The sequence below is a fragment of the Drosophila grimshawi genome, unplaced genomic scaffold (assembly GCF_018153295.1).
Source record: "Drosophila grimshawi isolate 15287-2541.00 unplaced genomic scaffold, ASM1815329v1 contig_1377, whole genome shotgun sequence".
NCBI lineage: Eukaryota > Metazoa > Arthropoda > Insecta > Diptera > Drosophilidae > Drosophila > Drosophila grimshawi.
In genome coordinates this window covers 25,344,574-25,370,066 of record NW_025062900.1, presented here as the reverse complement: position 1 = coordinate 25,370,066, position 25,493 = coordinate 25,344,574, and the positions used below count along the sequence as shown (strand labels likewise).

Sequence of the window (25,493 nt, the reverse complement as noted above, 5' to 3'; positions counted from 1 at the left end):
TTCAATTGAAATGGCAATTTAAAATATGCTGAGACTAAATGGACAAAGCAGCTTAAGCCGGGCAACAAAAGCCAAGAAGTTGAGTAGAAACAACGAAAGAAGAGCACGAAACATTTTTAGCATTTTCATTTAAAATAACTTTGAGACTTCATTTGTGCAATTCATCAGCAGAAGAAAGCAGAACGCCGAAACAGGGACAGAGACAGAGACAGAGACAGACAACGCAGAGGAAGAATGACTTAAGAACTTCCGTTTCCACTGGCAGCAATAATGACAGCAAAAAATGCGAGAGTGAGGCAACTGGCAACTGGCAACTGGCAACTGGCAACTGGAATGCAGCCAAAGTGGGGAACATGCAATTGCAAACAATTAACAAATATGTTCTGCCCATGACCAGAGAACACGCACGATTTCTTTTCCTGGTTGCCGGGTTGCCGGGTTGCCTGGGCTTGCAGTTGCAATTGGCTGTTCCTCGGGCTCTGACTACCTGTCTGGCTGTCTGGCTGTGTGGCTGTCTGGCAATTTGACTGTCCGGCTGTCTCATCAAATGAAAATTGCTGAGTGAGCCTGCACCGATCATAGTCCAATCCATCGGCATCTTCAGATTCTTTTGCACAATTGGCAACTCATTCATCATTTTTAATTATGACAATTGCCTTCTCCTCGTAGAGCTCAGCCTGGGAAATGCCTGCCTGAGAAAATAATGCCGCTCACGTGCCTATTAGCTGTTAATGGCATTGCTCACAACCGAATAACCTCAGTGGCCTGTGGTGGTGCTTAGGGCTTGTCCCCTCTATTTTATGGCAGCTGCTCAACCGAATTGGGAACTTGGATTTATTGCCTGACCAACAGGTTGTTTGACGCCCAACAAAATTGCCTTAATAGAGTTGCCAGCAAATTTTATTGAGCCAATTTCTCTTCTTGCCACCCCGAATAACTTTGTGAAATCTGAATTAATTTTCATTTGCTATTGCCTATCAAAATTCGTGATAGGAAAACCAAGTCAAATTCTGCCATGAACCGATATTTTACAAAATCGATTTGGAAGTCAGTTACCATTTTTTAGATTGAGATTTCACATAAATTGAATTCAATTTCCATAAATTGTTTCATAAAGTGTTCACTCAGTTTCTTAATTAGCTTGCTCATGGCACAGTTGAGCCAGAGCTATTTTCTTAATGGGAAGACACACACACCTGACCTAATCTGTTAATCAGGCAGACAGAAAAGCAATAATAAACTCATAACTGAGCGCAGTAGAGTGCCGTAAAATAATGATGAGGCTTCTTATCAGGCGTGGACCAAAACTAGACGTTGCCCGGCCAACAGTTAAGCAGGTTGCAAGCCGATTCATTTTTGCCTTAAAGTGTTGAAGGCAAAAAGCCTTGCGGTGAACCGAACCACCGTACTAATTAAATCAAAATGCACATAAATTAATAATTATAATTATTATTGTGGTTGTTTAAAGCGGCGCACTGAATGGGAAAAGCTTGCATTAAATGTGCTGAATGACATATTAATGCGAAACTAATTTATGCATTGTATAATAATCATTCTTGCTGATGTTGCGCCTGTTTAGCATAATATTCATTTTGCTGCTAATTTCCATAACAGCTGGCGAACACGGTGGCGTATGCGTAATATTTCTGTTCTGCCAAATATTTAATGCGGCTCACACATATAATTACAGCCAACATGGCCGACATTTCTTTTTACCACCTCATTCATTCGCCGTCCTGACCAAGGTTTAAGGTGTGGCTCTGGCCTGGGGCGCAACTTGCGGGCGTGCCCCCAGTTCGTTTTTGCGGCTATTTGACAAATGTGCAGGCCCAACTGCGCAGCCCATATGCAGATATGCGAGCAGGCAATCCACTTGCCACTTACCACCTAGAGGCAGCACTCATGAGATCACAGACTGTGATTTCAAAACTATGCCAGTGACAAAAGCGCAAAATATACGATGCAACTGTGTTTGGGGGCTTGAAATTTTAATATTCTGTTTTACTAACTGAAAATTGTAACATTGTTTGTTCTTTTCTAAATCTAATTTATCCACTTCTTTAAAGCTAGTCCCATGAAATATATTTTGTTCCCTTTATGTTTTACTCATAGTTCAAAAAGTCATTAAAATGAATTTGGTGGACAATTGATGAATTTTATTAAAATATAACCACAAAATATTGCTGCCACTATTGTACACTTCCACTTCCACAAATATCATCCAGATTTCACAACTTTTTTATACTGTTCTGTTATAGCCAGCAGTTTTCGACTTGTTTTGACAAAGCTTTGCTGCACATCAATCAAAACTGTCAACCCCATCACTTGTCCAACACTAAATCCAGCACAGCACAGCACAGCACTGAAAGCCGCATGCTGTTTACAGTGCCAGCCACAATCAAATATTCCGCAACAAATATTTGGCATTAATAAAAAACTCGTGATGTTCTTTGTGCATTTCAGCAGCTTTCGCAGCACACAGCCAAAAGCAGCAGCAGGGGGACATTCATCAAGGTGCAGCGGGTGGCGCGAATGCTGGCCGTCTAGCGGATAGCAGAACGCCCCCACTCATCCCCAGGCGAGCCCCAAATCTCCCAACTCTCCCGGCCACTCGGAGCCAAATGTATGCGAGTCGCAGCTCGCAATTTGCCAAAGGCATCGGCAGCATGGCGTGCAGCATACAGAAGCAAACCTCACAGGCAACACCAACGGCAACCATGACAATGACAACGGCCACTGGTATCGGAGCCAGAGTCAGAAGTGATGTTGGCGGTGGTGGTGGTGTTGGTGTTGGTGTTGGAAGTGGTGCCAGCGGTGCCGGCACTGTGCCTTCCACGCCCAAGGTGAACAAGTCAGCCCAACCAAGGGGCTCGCTGCCAACGGACGTGCATCAGCCACCACTGGAATTCCAATGGCCGCCGCCATTGCCCGTTTCCAGTCACACCAGCAACTTGCGCCTGAACATGATGAACCAGGACCCCAAGGATTTGCACACAGCACGCGCCATCATCGAGGAGTTGCGCTCCAAGGTTCGCTTCCAAACCGAGCACATTATGAAGTGGCGCAAGGCCTACGCTATGCAGGTGGGTTGCGTAATTACTAGACAACTGTACAGTGATTCCTCGCAGATGAGAACATTTTGAAATGCATTAAAGTTCGAAAATATAAATATTTCTGTTCATATTTGTTTTATTGTTTAAAAAACAGTATATAAAAATAGATCTATTAGAAATTATAATTATTTACGAATCAGAACAGACTGGTTTCTCTTCTCGCCAGTGACAACTGTATAGTCCTTGTAGGCCGTATCGAATCCTCCTCTAATCGCACTCTCTCATCCACTTACTCTGTTAATAGGTGCAGCAACACTATCGCTATCAGAAGGAGAAATCGGATCAGATGAACTCGCTGACCTCGCAGCTGCTACTGTTGGAGTCGCGATTGAAGCGCAAGCAGAAACAGATTGCGAGCCTGCTGAGCCACCGGGAGATGACCATACAGCGGCAGCAGAAGATCATCGATACGCTGTCCACACGCCTGGTGGATCATGGGCTGGAGAGCATTGAGGCGAGCTATGCCAATGAGCTGGACTCGCTTAATGACTCCGACTCGGCTGTGGTGCTGGAGGACATTGATTCGGACAGCAACATGATGACGCTGGGTACGCGTCGCAAGAGCAGCGGCGGTGGAGCAGGTGGTTTGGCTGGTGTTCTGGGTAGCGACGGCATCACCATTGTGCGCTCCATATCGGATGCCATTGAGACGAATCTGAATAAATATGGTGCCGCGAGGCGCAACAATTGCTTTCTGCGACGCCCCGACATACTGGAGACGGTCTATTCTGTTGAGGAGGATCCGGAACCCACTCCGGATGTGGCGGAGAAGCGAGACAAGTTTAAGAATCGTTCGGAGAAGGCGCTCAGCTCGAGTTCCACGGAAGGTCAGATCGATGCGCCAGCAGCGCCGGAAGCCAAAGACTCATCATCCATATCGCCAGTGATGGCGATGCCGGTGCCACGTCGCCAGCTGGGTGCACTGAAGCGATCGCCCAGCCACGATTCGCCGTGTACGACGCTGAGCGTGAAGGTGCCGCAACTGGACCAGCTCAATGGCAAGTCGCAGGTGACCACCTACAATCGGGTCATGTCCAATCATCGCTCGGTGACGAAGCCCAAGGATGTCAAGTACAAACGCATCAACAAGGCCAAGTCGAAGAGTCTCGAGGAATTGCGCGGCCGCCTCAAGAATCTGGTGGAGCGTCCCGGACTCGACCCCGGCTACACAGCCGGCATGATGCCCCAGACGGCGCAATCGTATGCGTGACACATGGATCAGCAGGCAGCTGCCGAGGCTGCTCCGGCTCCGTCCGGCTCCAGTTCGAGTTCAACGGCGGAACAGATGCAGTCGCTGCCACGGCACAGTGCACCCAAGCGTTCGCTGACGCTGCCACGAATATTGGTGCCGCAATCGGTGCTGGGTGCTGGCGGGGCGGGCAGTTCCAGTGGCGGCGGCGGCGGCGGCGGCGGCGTTGCCACTGGGCGTGGTGGCTTCTAGCAATTAAAGAAATTTTTCATACGCAATTGTGATAAAAAGTAAAATTGTTCTCTCGCTCACAAGTTCTCCCTTTCTCCCTCTCTCTCCCTCGCTTTCGCCTTTGCTCTTTTGTAACATTTGTTTCCTCTACTGATTTTCCTAAGCCAAGTCCTTTGACTTGGCATTTAATTTAGTTTAGTTTTATGTTGACACTTAGAGTTACATTACTTTAATGAAAGGAACTGCATTTCAAATTGACTTTTACTATAATATTATTTCACATGAATAAATACACATTACAAAATACACTGCTTATTATTTTCCTATGAACTGACTCCACGAGAAGCGTATGAAAAATTTCATATATGACAACTACAAATCGAAATGGGACAATATGAGACGACGACATGTTCAAAGAGGTGGGTATTAAAATATACACAAGATGAAGTATCTGGGTGAAAACTAATTAATTAAGTAGGTTAGAAAATGTACAACCACAAATTGTTAAGCTTTGTATATACTTTAGTCATATGTTTTTCTAAATCGAAATTACCGACTTATATTAATTACTACTTATATTAAATTAATAGTTACAATAGGCAAAACTCCAAATTTACTAATAAGTGTTTCTAACATAGATAATAAGGGCTTGTAGTTCCAATATAATTTTCTAAACGATCTAATTTCATAGTTTGGCATGGCTACAGCTATTTCTTTTCTCTTGAACTAAAATGTAATTAGTTATAAGCTCTACTCCATGGACTGTCTTCTAGATAACAGAATTTAAGTGCAAGAAAGCTGTACGTGTAACTAATCGAGTAAAATATATATAACATATATTTTCTTACTTAAATTTGCAGCTAAATATTTTTACAAAATAAAAAACAAAATCGTTTATATTATAAAAAAAAAAAAAAATAAACTCATATAAATAATTAATGTTGATTAGCGTAAGCCGAACTAACCAAGTAACTGAGAGTTTATTTTCTTTGAATTTTTTAAACTATTTTTGAAATTGTTATTAACTTTGGAGCCCTGCGCTCCGACAAGTTGAAACGTCATGTGTACCTTGCAGATATTAAGAATATTTAAGTATATATACATATGCATAACAATATATAAATATATATCTATGTATGTGTATGTATTATATGGTAAATGTAAGTTAAGTATTGCATATATGTAACAGCCTTAAATATATCTACAACAATGGCTGCTTCGCAACTAACTCGCAACTAAATCAACTCAAAGTACAATGCTCAACCGATGTCAATATTGAAATAGTTCTATATACACAGATAAATGATATATGTATGTACAATGATATGTACATATGTGCTTATCCGAAAAATATCACTCAAGTTTCAAAAACGTATCCAAGTACCTAAACATTGTTGTTGTACCTAAGATAGTCCCACAGCAAATAACGTTTCATTTTCGCCTAAATAGAATATCGTACAATATTGAAAATTTCAAATACGTAATTTCAATGTCAGTTATAAGTTGAATTAAGCAATCAAATCAATTCCCTTGTCAATTTATCGCTCGAGTTCAAATAAGTTTGTCAATACGAGTACAAAAAGCATTTCGAATATATTTGAAGTACTCAGATACAAAGCGTGTTATTCTGAATATAAACTAAATGTTTACATATACATTGTAAATGTTAGATAAAATATGCATGTATCTAGTTGAACACTTAGTCATAGGATCGGCATAAGTTTCGTATTTAAAATGACTTCACCTATTTACATGCCAAAGAACTCAGAACTCAGACCTCAGTAAAATTGCATTATGTGAGGCATATTGAATAAGTTTCATTTTGCATTTGACTTCTGAAAAACAATGTAAAACACCTTTTATATCATTCAAAGTTTTGAATGTGAGGTTGTTCACTTTGTTACTTATTTCTTTTTCAAATTAAATTTGAAATATTGCTGAAAAGTAAGGTCCCAAGAGGGATTGTAATATTAAACATGATATGTTAGTACAACAAATACTCTCCAATTCTGTGCTAACAAATGTAAAGTAGACTATAAGTAACAATTATAATAATCCATTTATTCATTTTATTTATAATATATGTAAATATATGTATTCGTACCAATTGTAATATATATATATATTATACAAAATATGGCAATTAGCTGCTCTCAATTCTTTACCTAGTTAGCTTACATAACTAATTATCTATTTATGATAAGTAACTTAAATGAAAAATACTTTTGAAATTTGTGCTCATTTTACAAAAATTTGAATCAATATGTAAACCATATACTTTTGATTTCTGGCTTTGCTGAAGTGCTTAATAAAAGCTAAACTTATCTAACACACACACAGCATTTGAGTTATCAGCGGGAACTGTGACTGCTCATCATTCATCCAAGCCGAATTCACAATGCTAAACAGTCACTAATCAACATTGATCGTGAACGGCAGCATGTCATTTTCTCTGTGGTTTGCTCTGCTTATCAGCAGTGGTCTTATCTCTCTGGTGGGCTGAGTAAAGTTGCAAGGTTGCCAAGGTCAACCTTAACTAAATGAAATACATTATTCACAGTGTCAAGGAGATGCGAGGCAGACCGCAAAGGACATTGAACAGCTCTACAATGAGGTCCTGCAATCCAGTCTTCAAAATGCTCGAGAGCGATTATATCATTTGAATGACAGCAATGCCATCGATAAGCAGTACTTTCATGAGCTGGATACAATCGTGGGCACTGAGAACTACTACAGCACCGCCTACTTTATATTTGCCCTAATCAATCGTTCCTTGTTCAATCAGCGTGAATCCGACAAACTACTACTGGAAGTGTTGCCATACGAGAAGATCTCCATACGCAATTTTTTCTCCAAAGTTAAGATAGAATTGTTAAATTATTTGGCATCCACTCATCAAAACAAATTCGAACTAATGACCAATGTGACGCGGTGGCAAACTGAAACTGAAGACACTCTTGTGATTTCCTATTTGGGGTTCCCACAAAGACTTCAAGATCAGGTGCCCGAACTGCAATTAATGGACTACATGAAGCAGGCAAAAAGTTTAGTCGATGGCATTGTTCAGTCACTCACAAATATATGAATGCTTTTAATATTAAGTAAGTTATTCAATTGTTTTTGTGTTTCAGTCTGCCTAAAGTTATCAACTAGTCATTTTGCATTTGGCCTTAGTTCTTCAAATGTAAATTGGCAGTTTTCTACTAAAGTATACAAATAATCTCATAACTGCAGAAATTAAATTCAAAAGTGCCCAAAACTTTATATTTTTTCTGATTTTCGGAAAGGAACTTTCTTGCAGTTTTTATTAACAGCAAGAATTTCTAAGAATTAGATAGAAATAAATAAATAAAATTGAGATATTTATTCTAAAAGCTAACAAATTATTTCTCAAAATTGATGATATACCAAATAGTCTAGAGATATACCGCTCTATCTCTTCAGTGTTTGGTTGTGCTTAAATCATTTATCTGTAGTATTTTATAAGATAACATTGCTATTGTTCGACTAATTTATATGCTTCAACATTTATCAGTCTCAGCATGCGATCGTATTGCTGCAGCACTCCCCGCACGGCTCGCAATGTGGGCGTCAATATCTCCTCCTCGCTAATCTTGCCCACGTAGCTGATCTCCAAGATTTCAAGCTGAGCGTGGAGATCGCTGTAGCTGCGTCTTAGTGTTCGCAGATGACGCTGCACTGTTCGCTGGGTGCACCGAGTGCCGAGTGGGCGACACTGCTCCACGAATGATACAAAGCTGAGACCCATTTGCTCCAATGACTGCGCCCACAAATTGATATCCTCGTTGAATTTCCGCACTTGCAGCTGCTGCTCATCCTGTTGTTGCTGCTGTTGCTGTTGTTGCTGTTGTCTCAGCAGCTTACGCAACTCTCGCAAGCTCTCCCCAGCGGGAGGCGCACCTGTCATCTATTATAAAGCTTGAATATTGTTAAATTATCTTGTAATCGTTTCATGTAACCTACGCCCAACTGCAGCAGCAGCAGCAGCAGCAGTAAAATGATCAGTCGAGCTCTTAACATTTAAATTGAACGTTCTTATCACGCCAAGGGAACTCAATGCACTGATTATAGACTGCCAACTACCAGTTCTCAGCGATCTCTCATTGTTTCTGGCAACCCGAGTAGCTTATAAGAGGCAGGCGCAGCTGGGATTGAGTAATACAGTCTCATAAAGATCTTTCAACTGGTTGCAACTATGTTTCGCTTTGTGATTCTTCTTGCTGCCCTGCTGCCCTCAACGGTAAGCCAACTGGATAGTTACTAACTGGATAGTTAACTGACTGGCGATATTCAAAGAAATGTTAGAGGTGTATGGATGTAGTTTTTGTCTAATCGGATTCATTTTCATTTTTAAAGATTAAGATATATCGAAATCACCGAATAAGGGCTATCCTTGGTGAGAGAAACTCTTGATAAATCTTGTTCATTAATTCTTGAAAATTGCGGGGCATATCCAAGTAATATCTTTAATAATAAATCTATGATATTTTATCCAGTTTGCCAATCCTATTGCGTCCTGCGATAAGCTTGAAGCAGTTCTGGCTCAAGAGATCAAAACATTTTCTCGGCAAGCAATTCAGGAAGGCGTTCAACTGTTGCAGCGCCTTTTGAAAGAAGCCGAACTCCTCGGACCAAACACTGCAGATCGAGCTGCAATGGATAAGTTAGCCAAATTCATTGAAAACTCAAAGAACGCCGATGATTCCGAAGAATTGGAGGACTTGTTATATGAGCTAGAGGATCTGCTGGTCCTGGGCGACTTTAGCGCTGAGGAGACAGATGAAATGGATGAGGATCTGATCACAAAGTTGTTGCGTCAACTCGGCTTCGATATGTTTGAGCAAAATTTGGAGAAGAAGTTGGCCATCTTTATGAAGAGAACTGAATCCCACATCGAGTCCTATCTGATGAGGGAGAAGGGATTCCGTGACTCGAAAATGACAACGTGGTTTATTAAATTCCAAAATGAAACCGATATTGAGAAGAAATTATTTATGTTGGACGACCTCTTCGAAAACTTTGATTGTTAGATTGTATAATGCCATCAGCATGTAGGTATTCAATAATTACAGTTTATTAACATACAAATATATTGAAAAACATTTTAAATGCAATTTGTAAACATATCCTATATATATATATACCATATATACCATATATGCTGAACTATTTCCTGGTCAGACGCATAGCTTATTTTTTCCAGACTGAACTACGGCGTCAATAATTACAGAAATGGGAAAAATGCAAGCTAACAATAACAGCTAAATCTATCAGCTAATCTATTTACAAAGTAGAATTGAACATATTCAGCGTTAATTTCTGCTATGCTCACCAATGGTCTAGGAAGTTGTAAGTTCTAAAAAACTGCAGTATTTATGCCAGGTCCCAAGCGAGAGTCGAACACACTTCGCTGAATGTGGGGGGCTCCCATGCCATCTGAACTGTAGCTATACGATTCAGAACGATAGAAGTTATGATTGGAGGAGCCACCGGGTCCACTAAATCTGGGAAAATGTTCCGGAAAATCGCTGCTGGGAGGTCTCTACAAAGGTAAAAAAGGGCACCACATCAATGTCTATGTACATTTGAGAGAATGCATTGCAAATACATACCGTCTGAATGCTCAAGGGTATTGACGAATAGTCTGGTCCATTGAATCCTCTGTCAGGGAAGCCCGAAGAACGAGAGAATGTAGGCGGTCTGATATTACCACGACGAAAGTCCGACGGATCATCATTATATATATCATTGTAATTCGTCTGTAAAATGTTCAAGATTGTAATAATTCACCTTGTATTTAAATGAAGATTGCTTACCGAACGGAAGCCTGCGTGGAATGAATGACTTGTAGGACCTCTAAACCGATCGGGTATTCTCGAATCGACTGGAATCGAGCTGCCATATCTATCAGAGTCATAGTCCTCACCCGAATGGCGTGAAGAGTTGGCGGTCGAGTGCTGTAAAAACCACATATAGGCTAAAGTATGCATATATATACTTGTATTATATATAGAACACACCTGAGAGAGTGCAAAGTCGCTCGTAGTTTCTGGGTAATTCTGAGCAGAAGTTTGTGTCGCAGTTTCTATAGGCTTAAACATATTCGAGGGAATGTTGCGTGTGTCCCGCTGAATGCGTAACTAACAAAAAAGAATTAACAGAATTAGCATATTGTAAAACATATTCAATTTATTATTATAAGTATATAAAATCCGCTTACCCGCTGCAATGTGGCACTGTGGCAAACCTGTAAAGATTTCATTTCAGTTTAGTTAGTAGAATATACATGCCACAAATATATGTATCTCCATAGTCTTTGCTTGTACTTACCCCCAGCCCCATGAGCAGTAGGCTCAGACTTGCCACAATTTGCACATGACACGAGTGAGGCGACATTTCCGACACAGTTTCGCTCTGTTTCGCTGCTCCCAGCAGAATGACAATCTCGAAACCTAGACGATTAGCATTTGCAATTGCAATGACGAGTAACCCGTCAAACTGGAAATAAATAAATATACTATCAGTGCTCGGGGCTATCGGCAAAGCTGGCGGGAAAACACCATTATGACCACGACTTAGCAATCAATGAATTATGATTATTCACGCACACATACCGCCGTATATATATACTCTTGCAGAGGGTATTGTCATGTTGACGTCAAGCACTGAAGGAGACAACCCCAACCTTATAAAGTATACATATGCTTGAACACCATCCCTAGCTGAGTACAGCCTTCTTCGACAGACCGTTCCTCTGTTAGCCCCTTAGTTTTGAAGCTCTCCTGATCAAACTGAAACTGTATCTACATCTCGTAGTCGATCGGATAGAATCAATAAAGCTGCCACAAAAATGATCGGATGACAAATTAGTTTGTCCACAAAAAATTTAAATATGCTTCCGTATCGGACTAACATATATACATCAATAAGCTGATTTTTTTAAAAAATGTATGGTGCAATTTAGATGTCGGCCTGTGTACTGCGGCCTGCAAGGGTATTTAATCTTCAACGTTAATAAAAAAGTCGTTCTTTCTTGATTTCATTTTAATATGCATCTTTATTTTTATATACACGATTGATTTTAATCAAGCTTGTAGTCATAAGTTGTACATAGGCTGGCTAAAAATGCTTACAATTCACAGCTGTCAATAACTTTTAATGATTTACATTCATTTATTTGTGAGTAATTTCTATAAGTATTTGCTAGCGACTACTGTACTCACTAGCGGCCATAGCCATAGGGAGAGCCATAGCCACGGGAAGGACTGGCATATGGATAACTTGGCAGCTGAGGACGACGCTGGATCACATAGACGGGTGGATAGCCAAAGTGTGGTTGTTCAGGCAGTTTGGGGCTCTCCTCAGTGGGTTTCATCATGCTCTCGTCAGTCGTCGCATCATCATCTATATCCGGCTTGGGCTTCTCCGAGCTGTCGACAGGGCCAGGTGCATAGCCCGGGAATCGGGGTGGATACGCATGGGGTGCGAAAGCCGGGGGTGGGCCGTAGGAAGAGTAGACTCGTCGCGGGATCGGATACGATGCATAAGGATGGCCGTGATAGCCGGGATAGCCAGCTTCGTTTGCACTCTCTGGTATGCCTTTTGTGACGGGGCCAGCTTGAGGATAAGGATACGGATATGGGCCGTGATGCGGGCCCGTTTGTGAATATGGATAGGGATGAGGATACGGATGAGGATGTGGATGAGGAAGTGGTTGATGCGCTTTAGGTTTGAGTGGCTCTTCAGTCGGCTTTTTTGTTGTTGTTGTTGTTGTTGTTGGTGGCGTTGGTGGCGTTGGCAGCGTTGTCGGTTGAACTGTAGTTTCCGGCAAAGAAGTTCCCTTGTTCAGCACCGCCACTGCATCATCCAGTTGTTCAAGTCCAAGGTCGGGCTGTGCGGTTGCTGCATTCTCCGGCTCAATCCGAGGCAGCGTTGTTGTTGTTGCGGGTGGCTGATGCACATCCTCCAGTGACTCGTCGTCAATGTAATCGTGCGAATGGGTCCAGACATGAGTACAGCTAAGCGCCACAAGCTAAATGGGAATTTATGTGGTTAAAAGCTGCGATCAGCAGCATTTACATATAAATAAAATCATTGCTTACCTGGCTGATTAGCAATAACTTTATATAGTACATAATGATTTTAAAAGCAACTGCAACAGCAACTGAAACCTGCAAGTGACCTGTGCAAACTGTTGGCTAGAAATGAGTAAGCGGTCGCTTTTATAGTTCCCCAACAACTACTCAACCTACAATTAGAGATTATTAGCGATTAATCATGAACTTTTCGATGCTGCCATAGAAGAGAGTAAAACCCGACCAAAGATTATGTGTTAGTTTGGGCAGTCGAGAGCTGAGAATTTCCCCAGCTGCATTCAGAATTATGTCAAATGGGAAGACGGCTTGTCACATTTGCTCTGCTCGTTATAAATTTGCCAACCAGCTGCCAATAAATTTCAAGTGCAATTCGTGCCACGCTGTAAAATGGGGAAAGCCCGGCGATATTTGATGCTTTTATTTTTCAATCAATTTTTTTTATGGCCAGAATCACGTTGGTATAGTTTCTAAGTTTTACTGACAACAATAAATCGCATTCAAAAGTATTTTAATGGTTTCGTTCATTTTAGCTTACCCTGCTCGTGTTACTTGTGGCACTTGTAATCCTCTGGTTGCTTTGATCATTATCGATTATAGTTCCATTTAATAAGAGAAAACACAACTATACCCTGTATATGTGCAATTGATTAGACGCTCTGGGGCCAAAACAAATGCAATTAGTGGCCACTTCTTATTCATATTCATAAAAGCATAAAAGCAGCAGCCAGCGTTAAGGGAGTGAGTTAAAATAATGACATTATGCCTACCGACGCTGGCAAAGAGAAGTTTTGAGGGAACGCCCACAATTTCATAGTGTAGGAATGTCAGCTTGATTAGGTTAAGCATCATAAAAGCAAGCAAAATGAATAAAAACTGATTAATTAACAAGGTCAACGGAGGCTAGAACGCATCGCATGCATTTTCACGCTCCATTATAAATTAAAAAAAAAAACAAGTAGGAAAAGAATGAAAATTCATCAATAGAAAATACAATGACTTCTCATATGAATTAATCATTTGTTTCTATTAAATTGTTCGTTTCATTTTGCTTACTCCAGCGACTAGCTTATTTCCTACAGGTGGCGCTTTATGTCGCATACAGCGAGGCTTTGCTTACCGAACGATTTAAACACACCAATTAGGTTTCTGTATTGGCTAAATTGTTTTGACGCAACAATTCGTGGCATACTTTTAGGGGCACACAGTAAAACGAACAATCACAAAAAGTCCTCTTGATCCGCCAAATCCTTGCCGATTTTCGAAGGACAAGGTAACCTCTAACGAACTGCCTTCAAGGATATTAGATCATCTGAAAATCATCTTGTGAAAATCGAGCCAAGAAAACTGAGGTGAAATCGCAAAATACTTGTTTTCTCGAAAACCACTAGAAGGATGCAAGTATTCGCCGGAGATATAAGCAATTTTCTATTTTAAAGCTTTCATACTTATTATTGCTATTGAATAAGGACTATTGGTTGTTTGTAGTCAAAATAACGGATGTGCTTAAAAAAAGGCTATAGCTCGGTCAATTTCTTACAGATTTAAACAAACATCAAATTCAGTAGATGAGTGAACCGAAAACGCAACATCCTTGTTAACTCGAAAGGTACCAGGATTATTTGCATGTCACCAAGTCAAGGTCATTGATGGAGTGAGCGGACTTCAATTCGTACCCTGGGGGGACATTGAAAGAAATAATAAAGTCATCGCTTTGGCTGTGGCCATAACTTTAATTTCCACTACTGTTGCTGGGGTTGCTGGATATACATCGCCACTTAAACATAGATGTCGCCTCACTTTTCACTTAATTACTGCTCAGTGTGTGTGTTAGTAGCTTAGTTTTTCCACTTCTTGTTCTCATAGTCCCAGTGGGAGGTCACACCTGTGACCGGATTGATCTCCAGATCGATGATGCGCTTCAGCTGCGCCTTCTGGTGCTCCTCATCGAAGGTGACGGGCAGCTCATCGTAGACTGTAAATTTCAATTTGTTGCATCAATTATACAGTTACATAAAATATATATAATAAAGATGCACTCACCGAACAGATTCATCAGCACAGCAACCCAAATGGCGGCAGCTGTGAAGATGAGGCCAATGCCCAAGTGCATCTTCCACTCGCCAGTGGGCGCCTGCACCTCGGCAATTGTCTGACAGAAGCTGGCCCTGTACAATGCTTTAATCTCCTGGGGGCTGAGCTTCTTCCAGTCGCCTTGTTCCTTGGCGCGCAGTGCGTTGATCTCGTTGGTCGGTTCACGGAAGCGGACGGCGGGCATTGGATAATCGGCACGATCCGCGTAGCAAGCGGTGCCGTTCCAGCCAAAGCCAACAATTTCGCGCTTGCCAATCTTGTCCAGCGTGTGAACGGAGGCAACGCTGCCCACTTGCGCATTATGGGGCAGCTGAGCGGCCAGCTGGCGGCGCAGAGCGTTGTTGATTAGTCGCAGTGCCATAGTTTCAGAGCTGCAAGAAGCGCAAATAAAATTCAATTCATTTTTCTTACCATACATTTCAGATTAGCGGGAGGAGAGTGCGGGTGACGCACACAAAAAGGTTATGTAACATTTTGAGCGGTGTACGTGAATTGCTCAATGAGTAATTAATAATGGAACAATAGCTACATTTATAGTTGCAGCTACTTGGCTAGTTATTTTATTTTTTAGATTTGCATAATTTTGTCATTTTTCCTGGTTAAAATGCGCCCCTTGAGGCAACTGTTGTGTAATCGAAAACTTTTAACACACGATTTGCCGAAGGGCACAGCGTTTGGCAAATAGCTTGAACTGAGCTCAGATCAAGTTTTTAAAAGAGTTTGAAGCCATGTTTTCACAGAAAATGCATATTATATTAACCTTTAATGTATAAACTATATCACAATTACCAAATCTGATGTTGGCCACGGTTTGTTCTGGATGGGGTGGTTATCGATTCGTTGGAAAGAAGTTCAATTGAGCGAACCACTGAACTGAACGAGTTTCGTTCATCTGTGAACATATGTTTTCAGCACATATCGATATATTCCCTAAATGCACTTCTGAAACTATCGATAGATATGAGTGACTTATTTGATATATGGCGCGTGCTGAGTTTATTCGAATTTGGTCACACAATGAGGATTTTTATAAGTCAACCAAAAAAAAGGAAAAACGTTAGACTTAAATAATGTTATATTATGTTTTTATTTTGATTTGTTTCGATTTCAAAATGATCTCTTAAATGAACATTTAAATTAGACAGAGACATGACATATAATTTCAATATTGTATTTAATATATATTAAGCTGTTAGTTTAAATGTTGATGTTGCTGCTTTTACGGTTTTGTTTTTTGTTTTACTTTGTTGCTTTCGCTTGTAGTTTAGGAATTATTGTGTTGTTAATTATTAATTTTACTATTTGTTATGTTGATTTGGGATTTACGTATATAATTTGTCGCAATTGTTTATTTATGCTGATTTTACTGTTTGCTGCTGTGCTTAGCGCTTTATGGCATATTAATATACATATTATTTAAATATACATAAATATTTATAAATATGCAATATGTTTGTAACAATATTTAATGATAATTATGCAAATAATTAAACTAAAGTGAAAGCTTTTTCCTTTAAATGTACATCTTGTAAATTGGTAGTAGCAAAAACTTACGGCTACATTTACAATAGAGTTTTTCTCATTTTGTTTCTTTTCTTTTATTTTTTCTTTTATTTTTTTGCCATGGTATAAAATGCTGATACCGCCGTGTATAGTTTGGTTACTTATAAATATAATTTGGGGGATTTTTGGTTTTTATATACAAAAAAGTTTTTTTTCCATTTTGTTTAAAACATTTAATGTTTATGTCTCTCCATCTCAAGTTGCGTTGAATTCAAGCAAAGGGACGCCAGGATTTTGTTTTGAATTTTAGTGATTAAGTGCGTGGTTTCTTACTGATCTTGGGCAATTTGCATTTTTAACAAGTGCGCTAAAAAGTGCAATTTTACAGATTTTTTGAGGAAGAGAAAGAGGGAATGAGTAGGAGACTAGGAAACTAGTGATACTCGGAGAGATGTGCTGCAAATGGCAACTTCTTGAAACTGCTTTTGAACAATTACGCGAAAGTAGTGCAAGAAATTTCATTTGTGAACGTTGTGTGTGATTTTATTTTGTTTTCTTGTGTTTGGCATTTCCCAAAGATGCTCTCGTTTACAACGCAACAGCAAAGAGGAAAAAAAGAAAATAGATAACAGAAAAATACAAATTTGGCATGTAAGAAGTTAACAAGAACTAGGAATGAACGCTTCACTCGGCACCCGCCGAGCTATCTGGCGTCACATTGGAGTCGAGGCTGGCGCAATCCGATTCCTGATCCTGTGTCTCCGAGTAGTTGGCCGCCTCCTGCAATCGCATCAGCATGTTTAGCTGCATGGATTCAAAATTTGATTAGCTGTTGCATCTTAAGTGGCATGTCCGCACTCGAAACACTCACCAGTGGATCCTGTTGATCACCATTGCTGAGGGCCACGCCCTCGAGGCCCACATCCTCGGCATTGATCTGACGTAGCGGGGGCACCGAGTCGGGCCCATAGGGCCACGGATATGAGTTGCGTATGAAGGCCGAAGGATCTTTCCAGGCTCCGCCACGCCGTCCATAGAGCTGTACGCCCTCGCGCACCGCCTCGATTAGATAGGGCGACAGATGGTAGTTCCAAATGTCCGTGAACCACACCTGCGAGTCCTTCAGGTCCAGCGGGCAGGAGAGGAACAGTCGCGGCCCAATTGTTACATCACTGGAGCTGTGCACCTCCAGAAAGCTATTGATGTGCTGCCACACAGATGGCAACCAGGCCAGCACAGCGGCCAGCTCCGGCTGCGAATGCTGCGTCTGCAGCTCCAACTGGAATTGGCGACGGCGCAGGAAGCGACCCAGAAATCCCTTTACCGGCTCCATGTGATTCGCTGTGAGCACCTGTCAAAAAAAATGTAATATTTATTTATTTAAGTTAATTAACCCAGCTCAATATTCTATATTTATGTTTGAATTTAAACTATAACCAAGTTAAATGTATTAAAAACAATTAGTTATTTTAAGTGCTTTCTGCCCAAATCAAGAATCAATTACTTTAAGTTCATCAAAGTTTCACTTACCCATCGGAAATTGTGATGTAGCTGAAGATTGGTCGTGTTGCAGGTGGCTTGAGACATGGTGCCAATGATGCAGGGCAGCTTGGTGGCTGGGCCGGCACTGAGCAGACAGGAAAAGACATCGCCCAGAGCGGAGGCATGATGCAAGTTGTCCAATATGATCACAGATGGCAGCTCAGAGACGCCATTGGCAATGGCCGCCTGCTCGGCAATGTGGCCCAGATATTGTCGCAGATCCTTTGACGTCTTGTGGTCCACACTAAAAACAAAGGAACACTTACAAAATGAACACACACACAAAGCCGATATGTGTAACTCACTTGAACGTGGCTATGGCCTCGGAGGGATTGCCGCGACCGGCGCGTGCAACCAGAAACTCGGCGAGCCGCCGTGCTAAATAGGATTTGCCTGTGCCGCTGGGGCCGCACAGGATGAGACGTCGATGCTCGGTGAGCAGACTGATGTAGCGATGCACAATGCTGCGCGGAATGAGGCTGTCGAAGGCCAAGCTGCCCACGCCCTGCAGGCATATGTACAACGTCTTCACGTTGCCCACAATGTAGCCGCAGGGCAGCAGCTCGGGGAATCCCATTTCGGGTCCGCGCTTCGCCTCGCCCAGATGATACGATGTGATGGAGTCGGTGTTGAGGCCCAGATTGGTGCCGGGATCAATGCGTGCCACATAATCCTTGAAGGTCTTGCGCACAATATAATCCAGATTCTGCCAGGTCGTCTTGCCCGATATATAAGTGCAGGCAATGATGAACTCATTGCAGTTGGCTGCATTATTAAAGGAAGTCGCTTGAGATTGGGCCTGGGCCTGTGCCTGCGCCTGTGCATGATCCTGTTCCGCCTCGTGGCTGGCTATGATGGCGCCATTCGCATAGAAGTCGTCCAGTTCGAGCAACTCCTCGCAGTACTTGACAAAGGATTCGGGCTGGCCCAGATAGCAGGCAATCGCAATCTTCTTCCCATCACACACATCCGGCAGCTCCTCGACGACGACGGCGCTGTTCATATGCACCGGACTGCTCAGCTGTGACGCCTCCAGTGCCGGTGGTGGTGGCGTCAAATCAATGTGTGTATTGGGACTGAGTGGTGCAACGGGCGCTGTACTGGATGGCGCTGGCGGTGGTGGTGGCTCCGTGGCAGGCACTTCCTCCTCCAGCTCCTCGGTGAGACGTGGCGGCAGCTCCATGGGTGGTCGGGCATTACCATCCGCCAGCGAGTAACGTCTGGAGGCATCCGAACCACCACCACCACCACCGCCCAGCGAACCATTTGGACTGATGGCCTGGCCCAGGCTCGCCTCGGAGCCGGCAAGGGAGCGTGTGGTGACCAGTTTCTGGAGTCGTTCGTTGTTCTGTTTGAGTGACATCATCTCGGCGCGCATCCTGTTCATCATATCCTTCAGGCTCTCCAGCTGCGACGCGGAACTGAGCGCCTCCAGGCGTATGTCAGTCAGAACTAAATCCTTTTCGCGCAGCTGCTTCTTTAGATCATCGACCACTTGGTGTTCCTCATGATCGATGGCATCGATCGGTTTTGCATTGTCGATCAGTGTGACCGTTTTTGCCGGACTACTCTGCTTGCTGCTCGTATGCGCCACGGGCAGCGGAGGTGCCGGCTGTGTGGCCAGAGCAGCCAAGCCCAATGCCTCACCATGTCCGTTTGTTAGCGAGGATTGCTTGCTGGAGCCGTGCTCCGCCTGATGCGCATGCTGATGATGCTGTCCCGCATGGCGACTAGTCTTCGAGATCTTCGCATTGCGCGAGAAGGCCTTGGTGAAGCTGCTGCGGAGCCAGCCCTTCTTCTTCTGGTTCGCCTTGTTCTTGTCCTGCGCCGCCGAGCAGCCCGAACTGATCGAGTTCAGCGAGCACATTGAATCCGTGCTATGCTGTCGCTGCATGCCAACTCCCACGCCCACGCCTACACCCAAACCCATGCCATTTCCATTTGGATTTGAATTGGGATTTGGATGGGAATTGAGACTGTGATTGCTGCGCGTGTTGCCCGTTGGCGGCTTCTGTTGCATGAGCATTAGCTCATTTTGGGACTGGCCCTGCGTCTGGACACCCATGCTCTGCATATGGGCGGTGGTCAGGCCCGCCTGGATGGACTGCTTGCGCAGCAGCTCAATCGTCTGTCGCATGTCCGTCAGTTCGCCATCCTTGCGCTCCGCCGTCGCCGTCAGCTGCTGCAGTCGATTCGTCATATTTGACAGCGACTGCTCAAAAGCAGAAACCACATGGGCCTGAGGATGAGAGAGAGTAGGTGCTTGGTTACTAAGTTGCTCCATCGATAATTTATCATCACAATTGAGTGGCTTCTTTCCACGACCTAGCCCCCGCACCACTGCACCACGACACCAGTGCCTGCTCGTCGCAGCGCGTGCAGCGCATTTCAAGTTCTGTTTGATATGCAAGTTGCTTCTCGGCAAACCACAAAAGTAACAGCAAATAAGCCTACCCTAGTCGAGCTTGCCCGACCAGCACATACTGTGTAAGCAGCTTCGTCATATGTCTGTCATATTATATATATAAAACTTGTCTATCTAATCATACGCAAAGAATTAAAAATGTTAAACAAAAATATTGGTGTAAAATATGAATAGTAATACTAATTTGAAATTTAAAATTTACAACGCTGCTTCCCTTCAAGTATTAAAGTTTTCTAAGTTCTTCGCAGAGAATAATTTTACTGAACAGATAAGTGATTTTCGGATTTTCACATATTCATGGAAAAACGCATTATTCATTTCTAAAGGGATTTATTCAATGCGACCTGTTAGATCCTTTAATAAAATTAAGTTGAAAGTTGCTGCTGAGTGACTCGATTAAAACTGCATTAACAGGGTATTGCAAAAGGCAAGAACTGACGCTGCAATAACTGTCTGGCCTGGACTCACGCGGGTGACTCATGACTCCTCTGGCCGGAGCCTTTAGGCGCAGCTTTAAAATCTTTGCAGCAGAACGTGCCTCAAACATCGCCCCAACAATGCTCGACTCGCCTGGGCTCGGTTGTCTTTTTGTCAGTCTCAACTGTGACCAGGCACCTGTGTCATAAACAATCATTAGAACCAGTGCCACAACACAGCCTGCAGCTAGGCAGCTAGGCAACTAGCTGCTCAACTGTTTTGGTTGCCAGGAAATATTTTTATGAAGCGACGTGACTGAAGCCCAAGTGATTGTTTTTTTTTTTTTTTGGTTTTTGGAGGGGTTCGTTTTGTCAGCATTTTTAAGCGCGTAAACTCGTTGGAGAGAAGAGCAGCATTCGACTAACTACACATCAAGCTAATGAGCGCCATTAGAGTTGGTAAAGAAAAAAAAAATATATATATATGTATATATAGATATCTTAGATGTGTAAGCGAAATGACTCAGTGCGGAAGTTGTAATTGCAATTTGCTGGCCAGACTGGATGGATGGCATTCGACGGGTAGCAAGCGGAAGCAGAAGCTGTAAAAGTGGCATCAATAGAAACCGAGTGAATGAGCGAGTTGCATACGTCTCGAGATGGGGCAAAGAAATGCATAATGAACTCAACTTATCCCAGTGGGTTGCACTGGCAGTTGAACTTATTCGAGTAATTGACTTGGCGAACATGTTGAGTGCTTTCATTCATTAGCTTCAATTGCTGTTTGAACTTGGATACGAAGTTGTGCCGGAACAATCATTTATCAAATGCATATCAGTATATATGTACATAAAGAGAGATTAAGAGAGAGATTAATAAGTTTTAACACTTGATTAAGCTCTGTGTCTGAAGATTGTAGAAGGACATGTGTAATAACTGAAAAACTACTTATATATTTTCAGCTTTTAAATAATTTTTTCTTTCGTTAACCCATTTTAATTTTTATATGTAACTCTACAAAACTATAAGAAAATATTCGAGTAGAAGCTTTTACAATATAGTTCACCTTTCAGTCTAGCCGTGATTTAGTAATTTAATTAAAATTTACAATATTTCTCGATAGTTTTCAACTGCTTTGAATGACTGTCGAATCTGAATCACATTTATTTAAGGCGAATGTAATTTTCTTAGAATTCATTCGATGTTCTTCACAAATTAATCCGACTGTTAATGAAATAGCATTAGCATTGGCATGCTGGTATTTTATAGAAAATTTAATCATGCATACAAATAAAATAATATAATGTTGAATGCATGATATCATCGCAGTTACTTGGCTATCGGCACAGAGTTACGCCCCGTTTTTGTCTCTTTCAATTAAAAAACAAGTAGGAAGACCATGCATTTATCGAAAGCTAACTGAAGCTGACTAAATGCTATCGTAGTTACTTATTAAACTACTCGTATCTGCAGACTACAGTCTACAGTCTACCGTCTACCGTCTTACGTGCCTATGATTCGTTTATTGATAGGCATCTAACACGTTCCACATTTTAATTTGCGTTGCGCTTATGCAAATTAAGTCAAGTCGACACGCTCAACATCAGCAGCAACAACAACAACAACAACAATAAAAGCAGCAGCAACAGCAACTTTAAATGCAAAAATAAGTTAACAGAAGCGAATCGAAAAGCAAAAGCAAAAACTACTGCCCGCTTCTATAAGTTAACTGGTTTACACAGAGTTCAAGGACGGCACTTCAATTGGCCGCTGAACTGAGGCTGAGCTCATTTTCTAAATGCGACTTTTTACTGTTCACTGTGGTAGGCCACCCTCAATCCCCACACCGCCCATTTACTGCCACAAAAGCCAATTTTTGTATAAATTGCTTGATAATTCACTTTAATTGCTCTGCCCAACTTTGGAGCATTGCCAGTCAAAATTTCGACAGAACTCTATTGAAATTTTGGAAGAGTGGGCTTTAGTTCTATATATGTATTTATACATATGTATGTATATATATGTATATGTATATGTATGTATATCCTGTTTCAATGAAGCACCTCGTTGTGTGTGGCATTGTTGCAGGCTCGTCACGTTACTCATACTTACCGTAATCAATTTTTATGTTTGTAACCACTACGTGAGGTGGCTGCACAATACTACCACGAAATAATGTGAAAAGTTGGCAAGAGTTTTTTGTGGCCACCAAAAGGGTTACCTAGGATCCTGACACTGAGAACTGCGAATCGTACGTGGCTTTTAATTTAAATCTGCTGATTGTAATGTGTGTGGCTAAAAAACAGTGTTTCGTAAAGTGACAGAAATGCCACAGAAATGGGGCAGACAGTGCGAAAGTGTCTTTGCCGCACGCTTGCCGCACGTATTGCAGCGTGCAAAATATAATTTAATTAGTCAACGTCTGCTGCCTAATTTAAAGATAAAGTAAATGTTAGCAGAATTAGAGGGCAGGAGCGTTTTAAAGACGTCTTTTTAGAGTAGACTCCAGACTCTTCAGCAAAAAAACTTTCTAAACTATTAGACGAACTAGGAACAATAAGTCTTTAGCTTCAGTTGCGGGATCAACATTGAAAGAGAACTGCATTTACAATAAAAATACGAGCAAAATACGCAACAAGCAACAAAATCAACAGTTTGGCACAATAATAACATAAAGTTGAAAAGCAACAGTGGCAGCAACCCATATTTGCTTGCAACTTTTGCCTGCAGCACAGCAATTTGAAGCTGCTCTCGAGCTGCGTAAGTTTGCCTTGGGCTAACTGACTACAATTGTGGCTAATGTTGCAGTTGTTGCTCCTGCTGCTGTTGTTGTTGCTGCTGCTGCTGTTGCTGCTGCTGCTGCTGCTTCTGCTGCTGCTGCTGCACTTCATTAGCACACTGCGACGGCAACGAAGCGTTAAGCGATGCGATACGCATCGACGGGCAATATTAGCAGCAAGCAAAAAATTAAAGGGAGAGGGTGAGAGAAAGAGTGAGAGTCCGAGTGAGAGAGGGAGGGAAAAAAGAGAGTGAGTGGCTCATGGAAAGTCGGCTTTTGCTGGGTTGCATATGCTAAACAACTCCACAAGCAACGGCAGCCAACTGCCACAGCAACAACAAAATAAAAATTGCCAACTTTAATTTGACTGTCAGAGTTCTTGTTTGCTGTTTCGCTGAATTTATTGCTTGCAATTTGCAGACCGTAACAATCCAAAGTTCAAGTTCAATGGCAGCAGCCCCACACAAAGCAACAGCCACGGCAACAATGCCTGTCAAAGTGTCAGTGTTGGTTCCGTGTCGTATTTTGGTCAGCAACTTTGCAGAAAATAAGTGTAACAAGTCACAGCTGTAGATAGCCATCGTATCACCTCGTGATAAGAGCCAGCTAGTGATAAGCCAGCGGCCTTCGATTAGCTCTGCAGTTAGTTTCAGCCAGCGCTAAAGTGGGTCGCCAGCTACAGCAACAGCAAAAGCAAAAGCAAAAGCGACGACTTCGAGTTACTGGCATGAATAAATCATGTCACAGCAGCAGCAGCAGCAGCAACAGTGACTTGACAATTGCAGCAGACATCGGGCTGCCATGTGTGTGCCACTGCTTGTGGCTGGCAGCAACATGCCACGTAGGCGTGTGCACTTTGACCTTTTCAAATGATTTATGCAGCAGCAACAGCTGCAACTATAACTGCAACAACACTTGACATTTGTTTGCTGCAGATGCAGCGGAAAGAACTGTAACAATTGTCACTGTTTCTCTGCGATTTATTATGCTGGAGGGATGGGGGCGTTCGTAGCATGACATTCGATGTTTGCTCACTATTTGTCCAAGGCCAGTGAAAGTTTGAAAGCAACTGACTGGCGGCAAACGGGGGCGTTTGTATTATTAATGATTAATGCAAGTCGCCGGGTTCAAGCTAGTTGCGAACTAACATTTTTTTCTCTCTTATTTTGGCTTTTGACTGCTTAAAGTCGGAAAATGTGCAGAGGTCTGATGGCTTTGACCTTATGCCATAGATGAAGACGTCTTCCTATTTAATATGATTGATGCTTGCCGTTATACCATGACCGTTATATAATTAACTCTATGGCATCTGGCGAAAAATGATTAGCCAAGCAAATATGGATAGAAATTCACTACGACTTTAGTTTATGGTAAAAAATGAGAATGAATTTTCCATATGAAAATGGCTACAGTTAAGTTTGTAAAGTTGATGAAGACAACTGCAAGCAGTTTATCTAAGAATATATTGTATAATCGCAAGAAGCCACCGCCCTAGATAAGATAAGATACTTTTTGCGAGAATTTGTGCTGTGATAAGATCGCATGCACTCTTATCAAGAAGTTTTAATACAATTACGTAGTATTTTTCAATTTCTTGATACCTTTTCTTTTACTATATAATCATTAACTTAGTTTCAGATATATATCAGATCAGAATAAAAGAAATATATATATATGAATAACGAGAATCAGAAATCCATGTCTATTTATTTAAATTTTTATGAATGTGTGGAATGTTGGACAGTTTAATTTGAAATTTTGCCCACATATCATTCACATATCTTGATTAATTTTTTTAATGTGCACATTGATTTCCTTTGCGTTTGCCGCTCAGCTAAAATTTCGTATTTTATTTGGTAACGCCCCCAGTTATCCTGAGCAATTTCTGTTGCCAAAACCGATCACAACAGCGCACAGCTGCCTGCCACATAATAAAATGATTAACAAACTAATCCATTGCGATTGCTTGCGACTGAGATGACTGTATCCGATGCTGATACTGAAACAGAGACTGAAGCCAGATGAAGCGACATGCGCATCGTTTCCACTTGGACGAGTTCGGACTGGGGCCAAAGCCGCGGGCAGGC

General features: G+C 42.0%; 9 protein-coding genes across 17 annotated transcripts in view; 4 read left to right on the top strand and 5 right to left on the bottom strand.

Moving 5' to 3' along the window:
* Positions 1-4,323, top strand: part of LOC6567151 — a 51,822-nt gene extending 47,499 nt beyond the window's left edge. For both annotated transcript variants that reach the window (XM_043214639.1, XM_032739614.2), the window contains 2 exons: positions 2,464-3,083; positions 3,358-4,323. In XM_043214639.1, the coding sequence (XP_043070574.1) occupies positions 2,622-3,083; positions 3,358-4,323 (1,428 nt within the window). In that variant the 5' untranslated portion in view covers positions 2,464-2,621. The remainder of the gene's footprint in view (positions 1-2,463; positions 3,084-3,357) is intronic.
* A 3-nt stretch (positions 4,324-4,326) lies between these two features.
* Positions 4,327-4,554, top strand: LOC6567150 (B3 domain-containing protein Os02g0683500). Its single transcript, XM_001993459.3, has one exon. The coding sequence runs from the start codon at positions 4,327-4,329 to the stop codon at positions 4,552-4,554; it is 228 nt and encodes a 75-aa protein (XP_001993495.1).
* A 2,391-nt stretch (positions 4,555-6,945) lies between these two features.
* On the top strand, positions 6,946-7,634 carry LOC6567149. The gene is made up of 2 exons (XM_001993458.2): positions 6,946-7,027; positions 7,094-7,634. Exons 1-2 carry the CDS (start codon positions 6,974-6,976, stop codon positions 7,616-7,618), a joined length of 579 nt encoding a protein of 192 aa, XP_001993494.1. The 5' UTR covers positions 6,946-6,973; the 3' UTR covers positions 7,619-7,634.
* A 244-nt stretch (positions 7,635-7,878) lies between these two features.
* LOC6567148 lies at positions 7,879-8,598 on the bottom strand. Its single transcript, XM_001993457.2, has 2 exons — positions 8,518-8,598; positions 7,879-8,461 (listed from the first exon to the last, which is right to left on the bottom strand). Exons 1-2 carry the CDS (start codon positions 8,572-8,574, stop codon positions 8,030-8,032), a joined length of 489 nt encoding a protein of 162 aa, XP_001993493.2. The 5' UTR covers positions 8,575-8,598; the 3' UTR covers positions 7,879-8,029.
* A 113-nt stretch (positions 8,599-8,711) lies between these two features.
* On the top strand, positions 8,712-9,665 carry LOC6567147. The gene is made up of 2 exons (XM_001993456.2): positions 8,712-8,794; positions 9,051-9,665. Exons 1-2 carry the CDS (start codon positions 8,750-8,752, stop codon positions 9,582-9,584), a joined length of 579 nt encoding a protein of 192 aa, XP_001993492.1. The 5' UTR covers positions 8,712-8,749; the 3' UTR covers positions 9,585-9,665.
* LOC6567146 lies at positions 9,607-11,029 on the bottom strand. Its single transcript, XM_032739400.1, has 6 exons — positions 10,885-11,029; positions 10,775-10,801; positions 10,575-10,694; positions 10,371-10,511; positions 10,167-10,313; positions 9,607-10,096 (listed from the first exon to the last, which is right to left on the bottom strand). The coding sequence occupies exons 1-6, from the start codon at positions 10,948-10,950 to the stop codon at positions 9,911-9,913; spliced, it is 687 nt and encodes a 228-aa protein (XP_032595291.1). The 5' UTR covers positions 10,951-11,029; the 3' UTR covers positions 9,607-9,910.
* A 562-nt stretch (positions 11,030-11,591) lies between these two features.
* Positions 11,592-12,858, bottom strand: LOC116805720 (extensin). Its single transcript, XM_032739535.1, has 2 exons — positions 12,657-12,858; positions 11,592-12,586 (listed from the first exon to the last, which is right to left on the bottom strand). Exons 1-2 carry the CDS (start codon positions 12,687-12,689, stop codon positions 11,777-11,779), a joined length of 843 nt encoding a protein of 280 aa, XP_032595426.1. The 5' UTR covers positions 12,690-12,858; the 3' UTR covers positions 11,592-11,776.
* Positions 12,859-14,353: 1,495 nt separating this feature from the next.
* On the bottom strand, positions 14,354-15,632 carry LOC6567145. Of its 3 annotated transcripts, none has more exons than XM_001993454.2 (3): positions 15,531-15,632; positions 14,691-15,112; positions 14,354-14,622 (listed from the first exon to the last, which is right to left on the bottom strand). In XM_001993454.2, exons 2-3 carry the CDS (start codon positions 15,100-15,102, stop codon positions 14,486-14,488), a joined length of 549 nt encoding a protein of 182 aa, XP_001993490.1. In that variant the 5' UTR covers positions 15,103-15,112; positions 15,531-15,632; the 3' UTR covers positions 14,354-14,485. The 3 variants fall into 3 exon arrangements, with proteins under 3 accessions (XP_001993490.1, XP_032595258.1, XP_032595259.1); XM_032739367.2 differs by having other exon boundaries at positions 15,502-15,578; XM_032739368.1 differs by having other exon boundaries at positions 15,271-15,545.
* A 572-nt stretch (positions 15,633-16,204) lies between these two features.
* LOC6567113 (protein sickie) overlaps positions 16,205-25,493 on the bottom strand; it is a 178,903-nt gene continuing 169,614 nt past the window's right edge. For 2 of the 6 annotated variants that reach the window (XM_043214689.1, XM_032739645.2), the window contains 4 exons: positions 18,092-20,025; positions 17,775-18,030; positions 17,116-17,595; positions 16,205-17,048 (listed from right to left, as the gene is read on the bottom strand). In XM_043214689.1, coding sequence (XP_043070624.1) covers positions 16,929-17,048; positions 17,116-17,595; positions 17,775-18,030; positions 18,092-20,025 — 2,790 coding nt within the window. In that variant the 3' untranslated portion in view covers positions 16,205-16,928. The remainder of the gene's footprint in view (positions 17,049-17,115; positions 17,596-17,774; positions 18,031-18,091; positions 20,026-25,493) is intronic. The other 4 variants (XM_043214691.1, XM_032739643.1, XM_032739644.2 and 1 more) reach the window with 4 other exon arrangements.

Excerpts from the sequence above, each read along its gene's own strand:
- LOC6567147 (XM_001993456.2), top strand. The coding sequence starts at position 8,750 with ATGTTTCGCTTTGTGATTCTTCTTGCTGCCCTGCTGCCCTCAACG. Across the intron at positions 8,795-9,050 it reads CTGCCCTGCTGCCCTCAACG|TTTGCCAATCCTATTGCGTC; the intron begins GTAAGCCAACTG and ends TATTTTATCCAG.
- LOC6567148 (XM_001993457.2), bottom strand. The coding sequence starts at position 8,574 with ATGTTAAGAGCTCGACTGATCATTTTACTGCTGCTGCTGCTGCTGCTG. Across the intron at positions 8,462-8,517 it reads TGCTGCTGCTGCAGTTGGGC|ATGACAGGTGCGCCTCCCGC; the intron begins GTAGGTTACATG and ends GCTTTATAATAG.
- LOC6567150 (XM_001993459.3), top strand. The coding sequence starts at position 4,327 with ATGGATCAGCAGGCAGCTGCCGAGGCTGCTCCGGCTCCGTCCGGCTCC.
- LOC6567149 (XM_001993458.2), top strand. The coding sequence starts at position 6,974 with ATGTCATTTTCTCTGTGGTTTGCTCTGCTTATCAGCAGTGGTCTTATC. Across the intron at positions 7,028-7,093 it reads GCAGTGGTCTTATCTCTCTG|TGTCAAGGAGATGCGAGGCA; the intron begins GTGGGCTGAGTA and ends CATTATTCACAG.
- LOC116805720 (XM_032739535.1), bottom strand. The coding sequence starts at position 12,689 with ATGTACTATATAAAGTTATTGCTAATCAGCCAG. Across the intron at positions 12,587-12,656 it reads AGTTATTGCTAATCAGCCAG|CTTGTGGCGCTTAGCTGTAC; the intron begins GTAAGCAATGAT and ends ATTCCCATTTAG.
- LOC6567145 (XM_001993454.2), bottom strand. The coding sequence starts at position 15,102 with ATGGCACTGCGACTAATCAACAACGCTCTGCGCCGCCAGCTGGCCGCT. Across the intron at positions 14,623-14,690 it reads TGTGCTGATGAATCTGTTCG|TCTACGATGAGCTGCCCGTC; the intron begins GTGAGTGCATCT and ends TGAAATTTACAG.
- LOC6567146 (XM_032739400.1), bottom strand. The coding sequence starts at position 10,950 with ATGTCGCCTCACTCGTGTCATGTGCAAATTGTGGCAAGTCTGAGCCTA. Across the intron at positions 10,695-10,774 it reads ACAGTGCCACATTGCAGCGG|TTACGCATTCAGCGGGACAC; the intron begins GTAAGCGGATTT and ends CTTTTTTGTTAG. Across the intron at positions 10,314-10,370 it reads TCCACGCAGGCTTCCGTTCG|ACGAATTACAATGATATATA; the intron begins GTAAGCAATCTT and ends AACATTTTACAG.